Genomic DNA, 19602 nt, shown 5'->3' with positions numbered 1-19602 from the left:
TAAAAAGGAAACCTTCTAAAAATAACGTAACACGATTGTCAATGTAACCTTTTGTAAGTAGTGCCTGGAGGATTCAGTTTGGAGAAACTCTAGAGACAGCGTGTGTATTAACTTGTGGATTTTTCTGTGAGTATTTGGTGGCAGTGTGACGAAGTTGCTTCGGAAGACGGCGTTAGCCGCGGAGCTCAGCTCAGAGCGAAATGAGGTGAATGGTGGGGGAGAGGATGACGTCAATCCCCCCACAAACACAGTCTCTCAGAATTTGCATAAGCACAGCCTTTGACCAGCAATTTGAACTTAGTTAGAAAGTGATCAAAACTGTCGTTTATACCCTGCGTCCTCTCATTAAACTTGTATCCCGCATTAGCCGTGGGCATGACAAATGCCAGCGGCAGCTTGTCTATGAACTTAATTTAAACTTTAGTTTTGCACCATGCTTTGTTTCAAAAGTAGCTGCAGGCATGAATATGCTTGTACAGTATGTGTCACTCGCTCGCTTCTTATTGTTTCGCTGCCTTCTCAATTGTATAATGCATGTTTTCTTCAGCGCTTTTTGGAGCTCTTCCTGGTTTTCTACGTAATGCATTGACAGTCAGTTCAAATGATTACGTGGGAGGCATGATGATGTCACGTGAAACTCCGCCCCCCACGGCCATCGAGCTCCATTACATTATATGGAGAAAAATAGCTTCCATTTATGACCATTACGTGTAGAATTTCAAAATTAAACCTGCCCAACTTTTTGTAAGTAAGTTGTAAGGAATGAGCCTGCCAAATTTCAGCCTTCTACCTACACAGTTGGAGAATTAGTGATGAGTCAGTCAGTCAGTCAGTTAGGGCTTTGCCTTTTATTAGTATAGATTCATTGAAATTATGTATGTAAACACACTGTTTAAAATAACATTTAGGTTTTACTGTATATAAAGATATCGAGCATCTCCGATATCACATATGTTACAGCCATTGCGATAGACAGGCCACCAGCAATAAATACGTACAATGCAAGAACTGTATACAGTAAATGTGTGTACAGTGACACTAAACGTACGTACATGTACTAAGTCCTGTATGTAGAAAATTAATTATGGTTACTCACCAATAATGACATGACGACTTGTCCGATAACGATGAGTTTAGTTTTACTGCACAACAAAGGAGAGTGTTAAAGCTCTTTTAAAGGCGCCTTTTCAGGCGACTGTGTAGCACCGCCGTTGTTCTTCTTCCGGCAGTCTTCAATCCAAATCCCTAAAGCAGATTCCATCCGGACTATCACCTTATTACATCCACTTACAGCTCATTTTGCGCCCTGGTTAAAAGGATACTGCGGCCATAGATCTTATATTCTTTTCCTACTTTTTACATAAAAAGAATCGTGGACTCATTGATGCTGTAATGGCGTCCTACAGCGGTGTAGCTTTTCCCTTCCTTCAACATATCCAAAACTTTTACCTTTTCGGCAATCGTTAGCATCTTCCGTTGGCGCTTGGGCACGGCCCCTGAAGCAGTAGCAGGACCAGATCGTTTTGGAGCCATAATGAAGGGCTTGACTATGCACAAAGATAAACACAAAAGAGCACAAAAGTTAACTCTTTACACAGCGAAACACGTTAATGCTGAATGAGCGAGACGAGACTTCCTAGTTAACGCCGCAGAATCGAATTCAGCGCTCCGTTGCTCAGCCAATCGGCACACAGGAACTTAACTGCGTGCTCTGATTGGTTAGTTTCTCAGCCATCTGCCAATAGCGTCCCTTGTATGAAATCAACTGGGCAAACCAACTGAGAAAGCATATACCGGAAGTAAAAAGACCCATTGTCCGCAGAAACCCACGAAGCAGCGAAAAATCTGCATTCTATATTTAGATATGCTTACATATAAAATCTGTGATAGAGTGAAGCCGCGAAAGTCAAAGCGTGATATAGCGAGGGATTACTGTACTCTATCTGATACTACAGGATGGTCCAGATCTAATTATGCAGATACAGATCGTCTGGATGACTTTGATTTATGCAAGGACGATTTCAGTTCGGTCTTTAGATTGTGATTGAGACCTTTGACATTCCAGCTTACAAATTTCACTGTTTGGTCAAAGAGATGGTGCTTCTGAACTTCTGAGGATATTTTTGTGTAATCTTCAGTAAAAGTGGTGGGTTGCATCATAAGTTAGCTGTATGCTTGATTTCGATAGATAGATAGATAGATAGATAGATACTTTATTAATCCCAAGGGGAAATTCACATGTTATTGCCAGGTATTATGACTAAGGAGCATATTGGTATGTTGGCACTTACAGCTGTGGGGGTGAAAAAGATAAATAAGAAGTAACTTGCTCTCATTCTCTCTCCCAGTTTGCCTCCCCATGTGAGGCTAGGCCACACTTCAGAGTCCCAGTCCTCTGAAATACACATCCAAAACAGAACAAAACCCCAGCAGTGGTTTGGTAAGGATTAAAATTGAGATATCTTCTAGAGATATACAATATATTGGGAACTGCATTTTTATTGGCCGACATTCATTAAAAATAACAACATCAGAAACGGTTACATTTGTAAATTTTAATCCGTACTGCTGACAGATATAATTCACACTTGCCAGTCTTATCAGTTCACTAAATAAATATATTTTTTTATTGTTCAGTGTGGTGAGGCAGACCATAAGCTGCAAAAAAATATGCATGCTAGCGTAAATGAGGGCTTATTGAGTCAGAGAAGCATCTCCAACTCTGTTGCCATTGGGACACGAATACTCGCTCATTTTAAGGACTCACGCCTCACAATTTTGCAGCTGAGAGAAATACAAACAACTAAGTACCCCAACAACAATGCTTCAGCTATACATCCCGACTATTGGCAACAGCAGTTATTTATATACTGAAAAGTCCGGTTGATCAGAAACACAACTCTTTTTGTACAAGGTGCTGAATATGAATTTCCTGCCTTTCTCTTGGCACACCAGCAGGGACTTGTGGGAAAACACGTTTACTCTACTTGAACCAATCAAGCAACTTACTAAAGACCGAAGCGAGCATTCATCTACAATTGCAGGTGTTTTTCCATCAAATCGCAAAAGTGCTTGAATTGCTACTTAGCAAGTGTGGCGTGTGTTAAGACAGATTTCCCATATGTTTTTTAGTGTCGTATTCTCAGAGCCACTATATTATCTGTCTACTGTCCTTGGTCCATGGTACAAAGGTCGATATTCTTAACCAAGATATCAAAAAACAAGTGCAAGAAGCACTTGAAAAACAACTGGTGAAGATGTCCGCTGGTGATGGAGATGCAAAAGGTAACAGCGAACCACAACAAAAAAGTATTTGCGCACAGAGAGATGTTTCTGCTTCGTTATTGTAGATGTATGAAGAAATTCTTGAAGAAAATTTGTATGTGGCTGCAAAACCACATTCAACTGCTGCCAAAGTAAAGTAATCATTATTTATGTAGACCAGATGTCCTGGATTAAAAAAAAAAAAACCTGTTACTGATCTCAGTTCTTTTGTTTATTTGTAATTCACAAATCATACACTTTAAATTCTAAATATTCCATCAGTATATTGTGCATTTGCCAGTAACTCCTGTTAGGACAGAGCATTACTTAGAAGCACGGGGCAAACTGCTCTGCAAACATTAACTGAGATGAAAAGGAACATGTTAAAGGCATCCAGTTTTTACAACTTTCTTTGCCAGATTGCCTACAAAGCTGTTGCTGCAGCGGTACAGTTTGTGGGTCTTTCCATTTCGGACAGTCTAATTGCTGTGGAAAAACAGTAAAGGAATGTAATTTAATGCAGCTTCAAGTTTCAAGTCTCCTGTGTTTAAACTGTAAAAGATTTTAAAACAAGATCTACTCCAGTTTTAATGTAAACTTTACTTTAAAACGGTCACCATGAAAAATATCATTCTCTCAATATTTCAAGGCACATTTGTGTGAATTTTATTGTGAAACAGCTTGTGCTGCAGCTTTTAAAAGCACATCTGCATCACAATTTATATCGAATGCCCTTTATTGGACCCTAATTTATGAAGCCTTCAACATCACAGGTTTTTATTAATTTTGTTGGTACAGGGTGTTTTTTTTAACCACAAATCTGGTCATCCTAATAATTTATTATTTTTGTTATGTTTGTAAACTTGTTTGTTTATTTCAGAATAACTCTTTCTGGCATGCCCCCTATCTCCAGAAATAAATGTGCCCATCAGTATTGAAAAAAGAATGCTGCCCATTTCCTCTCCTTGGCCAAGGCAGCGATCAAGTAGCATAGACAGTGAATGACTTTTTTCCACTGTGTCAAATATAGTAAATGAAAAGAGAAACAGACTTTCCGGTGAAAAGGCAAAAATGCTTCTTTTTGTTAAGAAAAAAACTACCATTTTTGCTTTTAAAGGAAGCCAACTTAAGTCAAATGTTGTTGGCCTCATTGTACCTTTCACTTTAGTTTTACTTAAAGTAATTTATGTGTGATTATGGCACAAAGAAAATGTATTCATTTTTTTTATTTGTTTATGTATCCAATGCCATTTGATGTAATGGCATGGTGTCTGGATGTGCTTAAGTTACCCAGATTGTATATGTTAAGCAGATTTTAAATTACTAGTTACTTAATGGTTACCAAAATATATGTATATTTAACAGAATAAATTTCAATGTAGTCACTGAAAAATGTGTCCAAAGAGGAAACTGAATGTATAATTAAGGGAAATGTTACATGTAGACCAAGTTGCAACCAGAATCTTCTTTGCATTACCAGGACACAATATGACTTATGTTCATGTTTTAAGTGATGTTGGGATCAGACTTTTTTGATCTTTTTCTAATATGTCAGGAGATCCAAAGATGTAGAATTGGCCATCAACAATCATTTTCAGTTTGGCTGGACACAAGAGGCCATATCTGATTTCAGCTTTGTGTCAGAGCTGTTTAATTCTGTGGAATGCAGCTCATTTGGCAGCTGTTGTTTACTTTAACTTGTAGTTAGTGGAATTGGATAATAAGACTTCTAGATTTTGACACATTTGATCCACGTGTGCGATGAGCTGCTGAAAACAGTTCAGATATGAATTTCACTGGGTTTGGACTTTCAAGGTTTTCAGGAAGTCCTTTGATTCTGGTGTTGTTTCTTCTATATCCATCCATCCATTATCCAACCCGTTATATCCTAACTACAGGGTCACGGGGGTCTGCTGGAGCCAATCCCAGCCAACACAGGGTGCAAGGCAGGAAACCAACCCCGGGCAGGGCGCCAGCCCACCGCAGTGTTTCTTCTATATCTATCTTCAAACACAGCTAATTTGTCATCAAGCACTTTGCATTCAGATTAGATGGTGGATGTCAGTTTTTCAGCTTGTTCAATTTGAGTCGTAAATGTTTACTTAACTTCTTCCAGGTGAGCAAGTACTCTGATTTTATTCTCAGTTTTGCTCATATTTTCCTCTATTTTTTTCATCAGTTCTTGCTAGACCTTTTTTTTCCATCAGTTATTTTTTAAACTTACCTCCTGGTCTTTTATATTTTGAAGAAGATTGTCTATTCTGTTGTGTATATCCTTCTTTATATCCTCCTTTGCATAATTTATTTTCACCCTGAGTGTGGTAATCCAGTTTGTTTCCATCTTCTCCACACTCACAAGGCAGTGTTGTGTATCTTGTTGGAGGTGAGGCTGTTGACTCACAAGTCGGGTTGCTAGTAATTGGGATAAAGAGGCCATACTCAGTTCTCATATCTTGCCTGAGACTGGTGAATTCTCATCGCCTGCTTTTGTCACAGTTTTGCTCCCACATTCGCTGTTGACCAGAGGAGATGCTGCAGCTTCAGTTCCTGGCTGATCAATGCCTTTGCCTGCCTCTTCCAACTCGGTCTGTAGCAGGTTTGATGTAACATTAGTTACCTAACTCAGAGATTTAACATTTTCAATCCACATCGTTCTGTTTTCAAACAAAGTTTCATCCCTTTTACTGCTTTCCCCAATTTGAAATTTGTGTGCAGTAATATCTAAAAGCATGTCATTTTTAGCATATAATATTGTAATAATAATAGTAATACATTTTATTTATATAATGCCTTTCCCGTATTCAAGGTGCTTACTTAAACAGCAGTGTATATGTAATATTGGATACAAATATTTTCTGCACAGAACATTAAAATGGATAAATCTAGGATAAAGAAAGCTTTAAACAGAATAAAAGACAACCCTGAGTAAAATACTAAATTCAGTGGTGGTAGAAAAGCCTGAACAAATAGTATTTGGACAGAGAGGTGAACTGAAAGAAGGGGCAGAATGCTTAGGCTACGTTAAAAGCTTTCCAGAACAGATGATTTTTAGGTTGTTTTCTTAAAGAATGAATGGAACCAGATGATCTAATTAATTTAGGGAAGTCATTCCAAAGTCTGGGTGCTATACAGCTTATTGAAACTTTCTTTTTGCATGGTTTTAAAAATGGGAATTTAAGGCAAGTTGATTACCTGGTAGGTAAGATGTTTTGTATTGTATTATGTACTTTTTGGCAAGTCAAAGATTTGTGTATGAAACTTGATTTTTTTTTTTTGCTTCCTGTTATCTGTATTCCAGCTAACTGAACTACATCCTGAATAAGGGTGCCATTCTTATAGGAGTCTTTCTGATGGCAATGCAGCACTAGCAGAATAGTAATGTGATGGTTCTTGTGGACAATAAGGGAATGATTTGTTTCAATATATACATCCGCTAAGCACAGTTCAGTTGCCATTTCTCACCAAACCTTTATACTGTATTTTAATGACAGAGTTTAGCCTTTTAAATGACCTGTTTGTATATTTAATGTTCTCTGGAAGGCAATTTCTTTATTTACTTTTTGAGACTTTCTTGTACGGTTTTGAAGATTTGATGGTTTTGCTTGAATACTCTAATGTGTGTTGCCTTAGGGAGCATTGGAAAAACAACTCATCTTCTTAATAAGCTTGGCTGCTGCTTAAGTGATGAGAGGCGACAAACGGTAGCTTTGGTGACAAAGGTGAATTTCTTCATTAACATCTTCAACAGGGTTGAAAGTCTCCAGCAGGACAGAGTTATCTGCCTCTGGTTTGGTGTTCAAAAGCGTTTCAATCACATCTCTTGTATTATGATCTATAAGATTGTATTATTAACTTAAGAAATGCAGGTGCTTAAGGTGTATGGAGTTCTTAAAGGTGCATATTGGTTTCTACCTTGGCTTGAAAGGGAGAACACTGAGTAGAGTGTGGACCAAATTGGCAAATTCATGTAATGTACCCTACATATCTATACTTCCCTGAGTCATTAGGTCTCAGGTAGCATATCATAGCTAATACATCCATGCTGAATACCTATAAGAAGGTATTGTTGAACTTAACCATCATTAAATTTAATTTAATTATGGGGCAAGATTGGTGGAGGGAGAGAGAGAGATTTTGGGTTCAGTACCTCAATAAGATCTGTGATCACTTGCTCACCACCGTCCAGTGACTGGAGCAGTTTGGTTTTATGTGTAAGAAGTCTACCATTGACCGCATGCTGTCACTGAGGGTTCTTACTGAGTGCAAACGTAAATATCATCCGAGTTTCTTTATATCCTTTGTCAATTTTTGTAAAGTGTTTGACTCAGTTGATCGAGCTGCCCTGTGGAACATCCTGAGATTTTGCAGGATCCCCCTGAAGTTAGAGGATATCATGGCTGGCATGTATACTGTGAATGCTGTACAGAGTGGCGGGAGAACCTCTGTATTTTTCCCCAGTTGATTCTGGGGTTCAACAGGGGTGTGTTCTTGCTCCTACTCTGTTTAATGCTTGTATGGACAGGGTGTTGGGCAGGGCCATGCGATCCAGTGGCTCTGGGGCATCTGTTGGTAAAGAAATATTCACTGATCTTGACATTGCCGATGATGCTGTGATCTTCACAGAGTAAATGGAGGCTCTGATCGGGGCTCTCAAGAGACTAAGCGAGGAGTTTGAGTGTCTGGGCTTGAGAGTGTCCTGGATAAAAACCAATATACAGGCCTTTAATGACCTATTGTTCACAGCCATCAGCGGAGTGTCTGTCTGCGGAGGGAATGTCGACCTCATTGAGCAATTTACTTACCTTGGCAGTGACATTCATGTTTCCAGAGACTCTTCAGTAGACCGATTGGTGAGCACGGAGGGTCATGAGGCGACTAGAAAGTGTGGAAGTGTGTGGCACTCTCAATATCTCTGCAAAAGGGCGAAGGTCCAAGTCTTTAGAGTTCTGGTGCGTCCTGTCTTGTTATATGGTTGCGAGACATGGACACTATCCAGTGACCTGAGATGAAGACTGGACTCCTTTGGTAATGTGTCTCTTCGGAAGATCCTTGGCTACTGCTGGTTTGACTTTGTGTTGAATGAGCGGTTGCTCATTGATTCCCAAATGAGGAAAATTACCTGCATTGTGAGGGAGTGTCAGTTAGGCACTATGGCCATGTAGCGCAATTCCCCATGGGTGATCCGGGTCGCACAATTCCCATTTTTGAGGACCTGAGTGGCTGGACCAGGCCAAGGAGACGCCCATGTAACGCCTGGCTGCAGCAGATAAATGGTCATTTCCGAAGGGAGGGACTGGACCGTGTGTCTGCCTGGGGTGTTGCAAACCAGGATCACAAGGTGTTTTGTCGTGCACTGTATCAGTGCATGCTCCCTGACCTGACCTCATTTCCTACCACTGACTACATTGACAGAATTCTCTGCTCTTTGAAGTATGTTACATATATTTTTTTTTTATTTCACATGAAAGAACACACTAAACTAAAATCCCTCAATCAGTGTACCGCTATAAAGCAAAAAAAAATTGAATTTTTGAAATAGGGGATACATAGCACAGGAGGATTTTTTTCTTTGAACAATTAATCCTCTATTAAGCAATGTACTGTTTGCATTTTACTGCATCATTCTTTACAACTGAGCAGAGTCTAAAAAAATTATGAAATTATCACTGATTTCTGAATTTTAATCTGTTAGGTGGAAGGGTATCTCTGTCTGCACTCGTTAAAAGCCATAGATTATATATTTCTGTGCCTAATAAAACTGAAAGAAGAACATATTTTTTGTGATAAGAGGCGTGCTCTCATTGCAATGGCATTTAAGTTACAGTATATGAGAAATTTAAAATGTACAGCATAACAACAGTATAAAGTATATATAACAAACCAAGAACACTACACAGGTGTCAAGTTCTTGGGGTCGGTGTGATTTACCTTCTTGCTCACCCTCCTTATTAAGTACAGTCAAGCTCGGCCTCTTTCATGCCCTGACCTCATAAACTTGACTTTTCCTTTGTCCCAGTTCTCATTATGCCTTTGACACAAGGCAGCTTTAAACCCCTTGCTTGAGTCCTCCTGTCTGGCCAGAAGCATTTCTGTGAGGCATTACGTAGACATTGTTGTATGCCGAACTGGCTTTACTAGAGTTCCTTATCTTGGTTAAAGTTTAACAATGGGAATTTGTTTTAGCATACTTGTTTGATTTGGTTAAGTTTTAACAATTGTTTGTTTGTTTCCGCTTAAAGGGTCAGTTATTAGAATGGTGTATCTATATATTATTTACTGGGTGTTGGTCTTTAAAGTAAGGATAACAAGTAGGCATGACTCAGCACAAGCGGGATCGGCAGGGCTAATAGATAGGTGATATAACCTACAAACAATAAGCTAGAGAGAGAGTCGTTTCCTTTTCCATCAGAGAATGAAGTAAGCTGCTGCGAGTCTGCCTGGAGAGGCTCTCTGTAACTAAAAAATATGTCGCTTGGACAAAGAATGAAGACCATCTTAAAACTACTGCAGTTACAAGAGTCCAGGTTGTATGCTTTATTTAGTAACTTTATCTTTGCTACTGCTTAGGATAGTAGACTTTGATTATATTGAACGGAACAGTTTGCTTTTACTGCTTGTGCCTGTAGTTTCTCTTCTTGGAATTAAGAACTCATTAATTTCAGGTCAGTAGAGGTAAGAAAGGGCATTTTCAATACAGTCGGTGTGTACTGTACTCTTGGGTGAAGTGACACTATATGGGTAAGAGTGTGCCTTACTGACTGAAGCCACTGCTATCTAGTGGACACACTATGGCTGACAGTCCTCGGGTCTGTTAAGTAGTAATGCAAACACACAGGCTTAATAGATAATCTGTGCATAGCGGAGATTAAACAGCACTAAAGTTAAGGATGCTAATTAGTGGCTGAAGCCCTGTCTGTCTAGTTGGGGGCACTATGACTGACAATCTTGTCTAGGTGAAAGTCCTATGTAATACTATATATTGTGGCAGACGGCTGGGGACCCTACCCAGCCGGGATACCTGGAAGGTCCACGAGAGGGACAATACCTCCCCTAGACCATGAGAGGGCAGCCACCCTGGTCTGCATGGAGGCCACAGGAACGAAGCTGGGAAGCTCATCCCAGTTGGGGCCCATGGCCACCACCAGGGGGCGACCGGATGATTATGGAACCATGGATGGCAGCACTTCCGCCACACTTTGAGGTGCTGCCTGAATGAATTCCAGGGACACCCGGAGTGCTTCCTGGTGCTCATTCGGCATTTCCACCACACCAGGAAGTGCTGCCGAATGATCGTCACAGAGCACCTGGAGCACATCCAGGTACTGCATAAATGGGGCCACCTCATTCTAGTAGACAAGCTGGAGTCAGGAGGAGGAAGACGGAGATTGTGGGGAGAGGAGTACAGGCGGCAGAAGGATTCGAGGAGAAGAAAGGACTGAGTTGGCTGATTAAGGCATTGTGGTGGTGGTGTTTGTAATAATCGTGTGTGTTTTGGACATTCGGTGTCTGTCTGTGTCCAGGGGTTGTCCTTCCACAATATATGCTGCAAATAACCTTATGTTTGTGATCAGCGTCTAAAGCAAAAGCATTTGCTATGATGATACAGTAGCCTTAAATCGGCCACTTCCCCCAAGGCAGCTTTTCTCCACCCTGTCCTTGGTTTTTCAGCCCCACCCCAACTCCTCCCAGAATTACGCCTCTTTGAATATGCAAATCAATATAAATAGCCCTTAAGTTCAGCCTTCTGTGAAAAGGCAATGGGAAAAGCATGGGGGAAAATAGAAGTTTAGCGAATGCCAAGTGGAGGCAAAGAAAAATGTACTACATGTTGGTTTAAACAGTGGTATAGTCAACAAAAGGAAGCTGATCGAGTGATCTAGCGTGTCGGAGAAACTCGAAAGCTCAGGTACACAAAGTTGCACAGTGCCCGAAATAAAAAGTTGTCACATATCAAAGTCACTGTGAAAAGATGAGTCGTAGCCCACCGTCTGAGTGTCATATGAAAGTTCATTAGGGTACAGAAAAAAAAAAATAGGCACACAGTGGGGAAAAAAGCATGAAATGTCAACTTTAATCGCAAAATTTCCACTTTAATCACGTAGTTAATTTTGTTATTAAAGTAGAACATCATAAACTTCATCTTAAAATCGTTTAATTTACTAGTTTCTCAAATCCAATCATAACTAAAGTAGCATGTTAAATGCATTGTTTTGTATTTCATCTTCTATGTGTGTGAATCACTACGTCCTTCCGTTCTTTCTCTTCCTCCGACAGGACACAGAATCCATTACATTCGTGATATTACAGCTCTCTGAATAACTAAAATACTGAGATGTATACAATGATGATCGGAGTTAAAGCATGTTATTAAACATGGGAACATGGTGGCGCAGTGATTGTGCGTGACCTTCGATGAAATAATTTATTGTAGCAGTACTGTCTCTTTCAAACATACTAACCTCCAATTCCTGTCCTTCCTTTTCTTTCTCCAAGTAACCGATCGCCACACAATCAGCTCTGTAATAGATGTTAAGCCATCTGTAAGCTTAAAACGCAGAATCTTTAAAACTTTTAAGGAACATTGAAATATCTTTGTAGTACATGTTTAATTATTCTGTCCTTCACGCCAGTCCCAGTGAAGCATACAGTGCGAGGCAAGAACAATCCGTGAACGGAGCGCCAGATCCTTGCTAGCATAGCGACACCGTGTCCTTTAATTATTCACAGTATAGATTATTTAAATGAAGTTAGTTTTATCTGTATAATAAACATATTTTGCTGCATTTCATCTTAAAAATGATAATGTCATCATATGTAAATACACGCTTTATAAAGTGGCTCAGTTGTGCAATATTATAACTATCGCAAGTTTACAGTGAGACAATTGTACTTATAAGTAGAAACAGTTCTACAAGGAGCAGTTGATGGACTAATGGAGTGTGTTTAGAGCTCTTGGGATGAAACTGTTTCTGAACCGCGAGGTCCATACTGGAAAGGTTTTGAAGTGTTTGCCGTGTGAGAAGCAGTTCAAATAGGAAGCATGGCTGAGGGAGTATGTGCTTGATGCTGCATGCCAATCTCTTTCTGATCAGCTGCTCCGAGTGGTGCAGTGAAAGTAATATGGAAAAAGATGATCCGCTGTAGCAACCCCTAACGGGAGGAGCTGGAAGAAGAAGAAGAGGAAGGTGCAATGAGAGTAACAACGCTAAAGCAGCTATGGTATTTAGAATAGTTTGACCATTCTGTGGACCATTGTATTGTTACAGGTTAATTACAATCAGATGCATTAAACTAATAAACAATATGCGGTTAATTTCAGTGTATTTATAAAGCTGTGTCAGGGATGTGGATCTAAAAAAGAAAGGAAAACCACACTGGAATAGTAGAACTGCTTTGACACTGGGTACTGCCAGTCTGCAAAACCGAGCAGAGAACTTGCGTACGACAGGGTATGAGGTACCGTGGAAATGTGCGTGGCTTTACGCCAAGTTTAGGTTTTATACATCGCGATTTGAACGCGGAAACGTTCATACACAACATTTCTGTGTGTACGCACCGTTTATACATGAGGCTGCAGATCTCTTTGTTCCTGTCTACCAGATCTCTCTCTTCTCTCTCATGCTATCAGTTAAATTGTGTCTGAAGGACCCATCACATTTGTAAGTCTTACTGCCTGTTGGTGGTGATTGGCTTACCATATTGATGTAGAGAGAGACTTTCTCATTGACAGCATGAATGTTTAGAATATTTTTGGCCCCTGCTCAGCTTTTCTCCTTTTTTGTGTCCCTTTTAATATAGAAAACCCTGGAAACCCCAGCTACCCTTCCACTAATCTATATTTATGTAAACAACCTTTGTTTGCTATTTGTAACTTCCAGAAATAGATAACAAAGTTACAGTTTCAGATAGCAGTTTGAACATAAACTGTTATTAGTCAATGTCATACTACACGGCTTTTAGTTGTGGTGCATGTCAGACTTGCAGACTGCAGTTGCTGTTCTTGTCGCCAGATCTTGTCAAATTAAAATTGCTGTCATGAAATTGCTAAAATTGATGTCATGTTATTGAATGTGTGCCAACCTTTTTGTGACGGAGTGCTACCTGATGGAGCTATTCTAAAGATTAACATGTGTTGCGAATTCAGCCACAAAATCTGTCCCTTTTTTCCCCTCGTTTCCATTCTGTCATGGTACATAAATCGCAATACATCAGACAGACTATCTTCTCTTCTGTTTGTGAAGCTCAAAACACGTGTTCCTTATTCCTTGTCGCTGCAATATACATTTTGTACTTCCAAATGAGCATTCATTGGTTGTCTGCTGTCATGCACACACAGCTGAGAACATGAGAACACAATGCCTAATGCCTTTTATAGAGAAAGTGATGTATAGTATAGCTTCCTGGTTAAACTGCATGTTGATCCTGTAAGATATGCACAATTGAATCAAGTCAAGTAGTATAATAAAGTGATTTCTAACAGGTCTAAGTAAAACATTTGTGGAAACCTTCCTTGTAGATCTTCCTCATTGTTCTTACTCTGATGACAACCACAGTGAGAACTTAAAATACAATACATATTCCTGCACTGGCCAATTTTATAACAGAGGCATGGAAGCAACAATGAATTTGCAGTCATGCAGAGAGCAAAAAAAGACTTTAGTGAGACTACGAGACTGGGGTGTATAGTATGCATTGAGAAACTAAAAGAAGTTTTAGAAGTTTTTTTGGATTCATGGACACCATACAGGGAGCACAGTAAGCAATGTTTATCTTGTCTTTGTTTAATGATAGTTGTTCTAACATTTTAGACTCTTAATTCATTTAAAGTCAAGTGCTTAAAACCTAAACCTGAGCCATGGTTAAATGATGCCACTAATATCCTGAGGCAGACATGTAGATGTGGAAAAGTGGAAAAAAGACAAGCTTCAGGTGTCTTTTGGTATTTTAAAGGTCAATATGTCTAATTATCGGAAAGCTGTAAAATCTGTTAGGATAAACTATTTTTCAGATATTATTTCAGACAATTTACATAGACCTAGAGTGTTGTTATACAGTATGTCCTCTATAATTGTGTTTTGCAGTGACCATCAACAAAAGTCAAGGCCAGTCACTAGGAAAAGCAAAAATTGGTCAATGACAGGAATGCTTTAGTCCTGTGAAATAGCGTGCAGCATATTCAAGAGTAAGGAGCTCCAGTGACCTAATAATAAAAACACAAAATACTGCATACAAAACAGTAATAATAATAAATAGTAATAAGAAGTAATTGGATATTACAGAGTTACAACTTTATTAACCAACAGCACTATAACCGAGGCCCACTGTCTTTGGAAATTTCACAATGAGTGAAAGCTGGGTAGCACAGCTAGTGATAAATATTTGTAAGTGTAACCCTCACCTGGGGATGCACACTTCTTGGCATTTAGTTTAAATGGAAGTGAGCGCACATGCGTATAAACTAAGAACTGCACTTTGCCTTTTGTTAATTGGCCTTGCCTAGTTTTTTCAGATCCCTGTTCAAATTTCTTTTTACTTTATTCTCTTCATCACAAGCAGAAAGAGGTAGAATGGGTCACATGACACAAGTTACTGTATAGCTCACTTCAAACCTGCTATGCTGCTGCTTCGAGGACAGAATGAAAGAGAGAGAAAGTAAGAGAGTGTGCAAAGTAAGTGGTCAAAAGAAAGGAACCCTAATAGCAAGTAGGATTAGCCCCATTCCCAATGTTTAAACATCAACCAGCTACATAACCATAAAACATGGAATAACTATTGGAGCCTTTCTGTCATGTGTGCAGACATTCTAGAGGCACAGCTTAGTCAACATAACTGTCCAATGCTGAACAGAATATTATGCAGCGTGATGCTGAAAATAAATTATGTCAATTTTAAGCTACTATAATTTGACTCAGAGTCCTGTGTAAATATCTACTTTTTCTGGTTCTTTAAACTAAACAAATCATTTCCTCATAAAGAGTTTTTTTTGTTGTTTTTTGTTATCATTAGACCTCTGGTGTAAGGGAACAATCAAGTCCCACCTCGGATCTCAATGAACGAAATCTTTACTAAGTAATGCTATGTAACTCGTTAAGAATAAAATGATGTAACGGTGGTCAATGGAAACCAAAATCATCACCTATTGAAAACTTGATTCAACATCACACCAAAAATCTAAAAAAAAAAAAAATAATGGTATATCACAGACTGATCCAACTTGCGTGAATTTTATCATGGCAACTCATAATGTGACTCAGTAATGTGTATGGGCCCCCATGTGCGTGTATGTACTCCTGGCAACATCTGGGCATGCTCCTGATAAGATGGCAGATGGTGTCCTGGGGGGTCTGCATCAGTGAGGTCCTAGACAGTCTGTGGCATGTCAGATGCACTGATACATAACATCCCAGAGGTTCTTAATTGGATTCAGGTCTGGGAAACGTGTGGGTCAGTCAGTGGCATCAAAGCCTTCATCATCTAGGAACTGCCTACACACTCTGGCCACATGAGGCCGGGCATTGTTCTGCACTAAGCAGGAACACAAGGCCCACTGTACCAGTGTAAGGTCTGACAGTGGACTGAGGGTTACATCCTGGTACCTAACAGCAGTCTGGGTACTGTTGGCTAGCACCTGGAGGTCTGTGTAGCCCTCCAAGGCACTCTAGGCCATCAGTGGCCAACTGCCAAACAGGTCATTCCTGAATTTGTTCCACTTTCTTTGCAATAAATCCTAGCACTTCAGTAAGCAATTGCATGTATCGTCCTATCACAGTGAAGTTACAGTTTTCTTTAATATTTAACCTTTTATTACTTTGATCGAGGTTTACCTTTGTCTCATTTGTCTGTAACTCAATGCTCTGTGTACTTTCCAGAAAATTCCATTTTTGTGACAGTGAAATTTTTATATTTTGTCAAAGTTGAACTGGAAATGGACTTTTTAACACGATAATGATCCAAGGTAGACTAGCAAATCTACAAAGGAATGGCTGAAAAAGAAGAAGTCGAGGGTTATGGATTAGGTATTTCCAAAGCCCTAATTTGAATTAATTGAAAAGTTGTGAGGGGATATGAAATGGGCAGTACATGCAAGAAAACCTACAAACACCTTGAAACTGAAGGAATTTTGCATGGAGAAGTGGTAAAAAATTTCACTGAGTCAACATCAGGCCATCTGTTTCTTTAACAGTTCTCTGCTATAATTTTGTTCTTGCTTGCCCAGTGTTTGGTTTATTGTTAATTGCCCTTTATAATAAAAACAAGCAAACAACAAAACAAAACCTGTCACAAACCAAATCCAGACGTGTGCATGGAGCTCCAGTGTATTACACCTAAGTGGTGGCAAAAAGCTAAGCTGAGATCTAATTAGAAAATTGTGATTCATTTGCAGGCACATTCAAGATCCAGCAAGCCAAAGGCTCACCTGGACCAAGCCGCCTATGAATATCCTGGTCATTAAAAAAGTTCGAGATGAAAGTCTGCTGGAACCATTCAAACAGCTTTGCACATTTTTAATAGAGGTAAAGGAAAACTTAGAAACAAACAAGATTACAAAATGTATTGACATTGGGAGTCATGTCTGCTGAGAAGTGTTGGAAAGCCTGTGTCTATCCTCCATATTTGTGAAACAGTGTGAAATCATAAAGTCTGTAAGATTGTGCTTTCCATATTTAAACTGTTTTGAAGTGTAACTTTGGAATTTTAAGTCTAAGAATCTGTAGTTTGGGTTCAGCTTGCCTTTTAGTGGGAATATAGCCAGTTGACGTAGTTATGATGGAGAAAGTGTGTTTTTTTTATCTTCAAATGCAGATTAGCAAATATAATAAAGCATTGTCACTAAGACATCAATAATTTTCTACAGCAGGGTCAAAAATAGAAATCAGTTACATCCTACAGCAGGAACAGTTTTAGGCATAGATACATTTTCCATGTGTATTTGCAAGTACATGGTGCCAGCATCATGTTTACAGAGGTAGCTGAATTCTGAAACAACTCTGTTGCTGGCCTTCTGAACAATGGACAGTTATGCCTTATTAATCTCCTGCCTTCTCTTTCAAGCACAATGACGCACAAATGTAAAACAAATAATCAAAATGTCTGCCAGCTAACATAAATACCTTATGATTTATCAATTGGCAAGAGTTTATATCTTATAAGATAAATATTAAATCTAATACTCAGCAGACTGGCAATCTAAGTAGTATCCATCCTATATAAACTACTGAAAGAACATTAAAAGACGCAACAATCCAAAGAAAAGGATCCAACTATGTTAATCATGACATTGTCTTAGAATCCTTTGATCTAGTCTCACTTTCACAGTCAAAAAGAACTATTGACACCCTTAAACCAGCTCCCAGCCCCCTCGATATAGTACCACCACGCCTCTTAGTGGAAGCCTTTCTTATTAGCCATTATCAATGGTTCTATTAGTGAGGGGGTTGTGCCCTCATTTTTTAAACATGCTGCGGTCCATCCCCGTCTAAAAAAGGCAGAATTAGATCCTGGAGTATTAGCCAATTTTTGCCCAATTTCCCAGCTGCCATTTCTGGCTAAAATTCTAGAAAAAAGAATTTATAATCAATTGGTTGATCACCTTATCTCCAATAATTTATTTGAGAGGTACCAATCTGGCTTTAGGCATTATCATGGTGTTGAGACGGTCCTCCTGAAAGTATTCAATGACATCTCTATTATTACTGACTCGGGTGGCACTGCAGTCCTTCTCCTCCTTGACCTGTCCGCTGCTTTTTGTTGTGGCTTGAACATCTTGTTGGGCTTAAAGGGGCCGCTCTTAACTGGTTCAGGTCATATCTAACTGGTAGACACTTTTCAGTGACTTTAAATTCCTCTTTTTCGTCTACTGCTCCTCTTAAATGTCATGTTCTTCAGGGATCCATTTTGGGTCCTATCTTATTCTCTATATACCTTCATCCTATTGAAGCTATTTTTAGGGAATGTAACATTTCTTTTCACAGCTATGCCGATGATACTTGGGTTTATATTCCTGTCTGCAACTCTGCAATGAATCAGCTGCACAACTGTCTTTTTAAACTAAGATCCTGGATGGCTAATACTTTTCTTGATCTGAATCAAAATAAAATGGAGGTGCTTATAGTGGGTCCATCAGCTAAAGCCCAAATTGGTCTTGGACTTCTCGGCTCTTTCTCTGTCTTTTGCAAACCAAGTCTGCAATCTAGGTGTTATCTTTGACAGTAAACTCTCTTTTGAAAAACAAGTAAATCCTGTAGTCAAGAGTTGCTTTTTCCAGCTTCGTCTATTAGGTAAGATCAAGCCTTTTTTATCTTCTAGGGATCTTGAGAAAGCTACTCATGCTTTTATATTTTCTCATCTCGATTACTGCAACTCACTGTATTCTGGGATTAACAAATCACTGATACACAGGTTACAGTTGGTCCAGAATGCTGCCGCTCGCTTTCTGGTTGGGGCAAGAAAGTATGACTCTGTTTCTCCTATTTTAGCTTCTTTACACTGTCTGCCTGTTAGTTTTTGAATTGATTTTAAAATCTTGTTGCTAGTTTTTAAATCTTTACATGGGCTTGCTCCTGCATATTTATGTGAATTGTGTGCTTTACACCAGCCATCCAGAGTGCTTAGATCTTCTGCTCAGTTGTCTCTTGTTGTCCCTCATACCAAGTGTAAAACTAAGGGGGACAGGGCTTTTGCTCTTTACCCCATCATATAAAGGAGTCGTCTACAACTGAACTGTTCAAAACGAGATTAAAGACACATTTCTATTAACTTGCATTCCGTGACCTTCTGTAATACTGATGGTTTCCTCATTGTGATTATATAACATTACTTCTATTTATTATGTATTTTATTTATGTTCATATATTTTATTTCTGTTATGTTTATTGTATGTTTTTTTTTCTTTTTCTTTTATTGTAAAGCACTTTGGCCACAGCATTCCTATGTTGTTATGTTGTTTGCTATATAAATTGACATTGACAACTATGTGTCAGCTCATGTAAATAACTTATGCTTTAAGAACTGGCAAAAGTTAATATGGTACATACTACAGTAATCCCTCCTCGATCGTGGGGGTTGCGTTCCAGAACCCCCCGTGATAGGTGAAAATCCGCGAAGTAGAAACCATATGTTTGTATGGTTATTTTTATATATTTTAAGCCCTTAGAAACTCTCCCGCACTGTTTATAAATATTCTCTGCACAGTTATACAGTAAACCCTCGTTTATAGCGGTTAATCCGCTACAGACAGATAAATGAATTTCCACGAAGTAGGATTCTTTATTTATAAATCTAATATTTTCGCAGTTAGAGCATAGAAAACCTGTTTACGACCTTCTCAATACGTTTTTT

At 39.1% G+C, this 19602-nt stretch overlaps 1 protein-coding gene across 4 annotated transcripts in view; it reads left to right on the top strand.

Moving 5' to 3' along the window:
- The window catches only part of nadkb (NAD kinase b), an 84147-nt gene that overhangs the window by 49639 nt on the left and 14906 nt on the right, over positions 1 to 19602 (top strand). For 3 of the 4 annotated variants that reach the window (XM_039761146.1, XM_039761127.1, XM_039761138.1), the window contains exon 4: positions 16649 to 16778. In XM_039761146.1, coding sequence (XP_039617080.1) covers positions 16649 to 16778 — 130 coding nt within the window. Of the gene's footprint in view, positions 1 to 9657; positions 9789 to 16648; positions 16779 to 19602 lie in introns of those variants that run through there. The other variant, XM_039761154.1, reaches the window with a different exon arrangement.

This window comes from Polypterus senegalus, chromosome 1 (assembly GCF_016835505.1).
Source record: "Polypterus senegalus isolate Bchr_013 chromosome 1, ASM1683550v1, whole genome shotgun sequence".
NCBI classification, from domain to species: Eukaryota; Metazoa; Chordata; class Cladistia; order Polypteriformes; family Polypteridae; genus Polypterus; species Polypterus senegalus.
This window is presented reverse-complemented; position numbering and strand designations above follow the sequence as displayed.